The sequence below is a fragment of the Lygodium microphyllum genome, chromosome 6, assembly GCF_053477565.2.
Source record: "Lygodium microphyllum isolate KBCC chromosome 6, Lygodium_microphyllum_v1.1.10, whole genome shotgun sequence".
NCBI classification, from domain to species: domain Eukaryota; kingdom Viridiplantae; phylum Streptophyta; class Polypodiopsida; order Schizaeales; family Lygodiaceae; genus Lygodium; species Lygodium microphyllum.
Window position 1 is genome coordinate 108911377 of NC_141140.1, and position 3948 is coordinate 108915324.

At 42.9% G+C, this 3948-nt stretch overlaps 1 protein-coding gene across 1 annotated transcript; it reads left to right on the forward strand.

Moving 5' to 3' along the window:
• Nucleotides 1-1421: 1421 nt before the first annotated feature.
• Nucleotides 1422-3566, forward strand: LOC148034949 (pentatricopeptide repeat-containing protein DOT4, chloroplastic-like). Its single transcript, XM_087680740.1, has one exon. The coding sequence runs from the start codon at nucleotides 1422-1424 to the stop codon at nucleotides 3564-3566; it is 2145 nt and encodes a 714-aa protein (XP_087536866.1).
• Nucleotides 3567-3948: the final 382 nt, after the last annotated feature.

A 3948-nucleotide genomic window follows, 5' to 3' on the forward strand; every position in this document is an offset into this window, starting at 1 on the left:
ATCTCAAGGAGAAAGAGGCCAAGACATCATTGATCAGTAAAATCCATGACTCTGGATAGTGGTCCAAATTAGTCTCTAAAGAGACAGTGGAAATGGCCATGGATTTCATAATACGCTAGGTAGTGGCAGATATAATGCTCCTCTGTCTCTTGCTCTAATTGACATATCTGGCATAGGTGCTTCTCTGGTGGGATGGATCTATTTTTGGCAATCTCTAGCTGATGTGAGGAGGTGTGCAACTGGCCAATAGTACATTTGATCCCATGGGAAAGGTGGACGTCCATGTATCTTGAGTAAATAATAAATCCATCATCTGTAGTACGAAGGAAATGCTTGCAGTAGAAAGCCATCTTTGTCCCTAACTTCTGTCCTGATATCAACCATATTCGCCTAATATCCAACCAGATAAGATCTATCATGATAATCTTGTGAATCTCTAGCTCGCTCAAATCAAGAGATGGTGCATCAAGGGAGTACTGGAAGGGGGATAACTTGTCCATGCTAAAGCCATGTAGTGAGAGAGTCTACATGTGTGAGTGAGGGGAGGGGTTTAATTAAAAAAGGGAGGGGGAAGAGAAAGGGAGTGATTTAATGTGTGAGAGAGGGGGTTTTAATTGAAAAGGGGAGGTTTGGGAAAGATATAGGTTCAAGAAGCTTTATGGAAGTTCAGAGCTTTTCGAACCTATAACCAAAATAAGAACTTATAACCAAAATAATATATTATTTTGGTTATATATTATGTCCTGGTATCAACCATATTTGCCTAATATCCAACCAGATAAGATCCATCTTGATAATCTTGCGAATCTCTTGCTTGCTCAAATCAAGAGATGGTGCATTAAGGGAGTATTGGAAGGGGGATAACTTGTCCATGCTAAAGCTTAGTGAGAGAGTCTACATGTCTAAGAGAGGGGAGGGGTTTAATTAAAAAAGGGAGGGGGAAGAGAAAGGGAGGATTTAACGTGAGAGAAAGGGAGTTTTAATTGAAAAGGGAAGGTTTGGGAAAGATGTAGTTTCAAGAAGTTTGGAGCTTTTAGAACCTATAAACAAAATAATAATAATATATATATTACGACGCATTGGGGTTATTTGTGTTATTAGATTATACAATAGACTTTTTTAAAAATGCTAAGTTTACGCCAGCATTGTGTGTACCCGATCGGGCCGAGTTCGATTCCTGGCTGTCCCTATCTACTGCCTCACCCGTACAGCCAGCACTGCTAAATGTTAACGACTTTGGCTCGAGTTGAGGCGTGTGTCTCTTTTTCATTTGCTTCTGCGGAATGTATGCACGCACTGAAGCTTCACTGAGTTGCTGTAGTGTTACTCTCTGATATGCTGCAGGTCAGGCCCAAAGTCTGATGAGACATGACGATGGCTGCCTGTGCCCGTGCTCGCCGTGCTCCTCCTGATGCAGCACCATGGCCGACGTTCTTGTCCAATTGCAGAGATGCAGGCAGGAGAAGAATCTATCGCATGCCAAGCAGCTGCTCGCTTACCTGCGACAGCGCCGGCTTGAGACTGACGCAGTCCTCGGCAATTACCTAGTCACAACCCTGGTGACCTGTGGGAGCTTGCCTGATGCTCAGCAGGTCTTTGATAGCCTGCCCCTTCGCAATGAATATGCCTGGACCTCCCTCATCTCGGCCTATGCAGACTCCGATCGCCTGCAGCATGCCCTCCTTCTGTACCAGAAAATGCAGCAGGATCATGTTCAGCCCAACGGATACACTTTTGTCGCCCTGCTCAATGCCTGCAGCAAGCTGTTGTGCCTCCACACCGGCCGGCAGATCCATTCTGAGCTACTATGCATGGGGCTGCACATAGATCTTCGCGTTGGTACCTGCATGCTGGATATGTATGCCAAATGTGGGAGCTTGCTTGATGCTCAGCACACGTTTGACTGCCTGCCACAACGCAATGAGTATTCTTGGAGTTCCCTTATCCTTGGCTATGTTGACAGGGGGGATTTATCACATGCTTTCCAGGTCTTTCAGAAAATGCAAGATGACCGTGTTCAACCAAACAGTTATACATTTGTTGCCCTGTTCAAGGCTTGTGCACAGCAGAAAGATGTGGACATGGGCCAGGCATTATATGGTGAAATAGTTCAAAAGGGTTTGGAAATGGACCTCTTCATTAGTAGCACAGTGGTTGATCTATATGCGAAATGTGGCTTGCTCATGGATGCACAACAAGTGTTTGATAATCTCCCTGTCCGTGAAGTAGTTTTGTGGAATGCATTGCTTGCAGGGTATGCTGAGCATGGGCTTGCAGAAGAAGCACTCACTTGTTTCAAAAATATGCAGCTAGAAGGTGTGTATCCAGATGATCTCACATTCCCTTCCACCTTGAAAGCTTGTGCTAGCATGGCAGCATTGGCAACAGGTCAAAATGTACATGCTGAGATAACAAAAAGAGGTCTGGAAACTGGTCCTTTCATTGCCAGTGCATTGGTAGACATGTACAGCAAATGTGGCATGCTTGCAGAGGCACGGCTAATGTTTCACAAGCTCCCGTTACAGAATGTAGTCTCCTGGACAGCGCTGATTGCAGAATATGCTGAGCATGGGTATGGTGAGCAAGCATTAAGTTGTTATGAGCAGATGGAGTCAGGAAAGGTTTCTCCAGTTCCTGCCACATTTGCTTGCACCTTGAAAGCATGTGGTAGTATAGGTGCTCTAGAAACAGGTCATAAACTGCATGCCGAGATTGCCAAAAGAGGCTTGGAAATGGATCGCACTGTGGCCAATACATTAATAGATACATATTGCAAATGTGGAGCAGTTGTGGAAGGCCAGTATATTTTTAGAAAGCTGCTTTCTAAAGATGTCGTGTCTTGGACTGCAATGATACAGGGTTATGGAGAGAACCATGATTGGAACATGGCGTTACAATGTTTTGATGAGATGGAAGAGCAAGGTGTGCAGCCAAATGCTGTCACATTCACTTGTGTTCTTGCTGCATGCAGCCATGCAAGTCTTGTGGACAAGGGACAAAAATATTTCAAGAAGATGAGAACTAAATATGGAATTGAACCAAAGTCAGAGCATTATGGTTGTTTGGTTGACCTTCTTGCTCGTTCAGGACATGCTTATGAGGCAGAGAGGTTTGCTGAAGCCATGCGGTGTCTTCCACCGGGAAATGCATTGAAAGCTCTACTTAGTGCTTGCAAAATTCATGGGGATGTTGAACTTGGGTTGAAATGCTTTCAGCAGCTTGTACAGCTCCATCAAGAAGATGCTGCATCATACTTGCTTATGGAAGACATTTATACTAGTGCAGGCATGAGGAGTGATGCTAACAAGATAGAGGAGATCAGGAGACATGCAGGGGCAAATAAAAAGCCTGGCATTGTGTCGATTGAGGTAAGCAAAAAGTTACACGAGTTCGTAGTTGGTGATGATCAAAGCAGTGTTATATTAGAAATGTCAGATACTCTGAATTCACTTGTTAAATGCAGGGGGTATGTGCCAGATTTAGGAATGATATTGACAAATGTACAAGATCTTAAAGAAAATGAATTTGCAGTTTATGAGTCTTCAGATAATTATTTGTACATGTAATTTGCATAGGCTGAGTTTAAGGGTTCACATTAGGATGCTTAACACAAAAAACAGTCTTTGTAAATGTATACATATTGACTTGATGAGCACATTTCTATGTAGATGGAGTCTATCAATGTAAGGTTCAGTGTTTGAAATGATCAATTTCTGGCCTGCTTTTTGCCAAAGTAATCTGTTTGGGTGATATGTTTCTTTAGGCCATAAAAGAGAAGACTTGTAAAATAAAATGGTTATAATAAGATGGTTTGGGTAACTTTTTGGATCTTGAAGAATAAATATATTTATCAAATTTTACATTGGGTGACTCTTTGGATCTGAGAAATTTGGAGATACTTTGAAATGTCTCCTCTTGCCATAAGTGGACCTCTGTACTCTCTTCCAT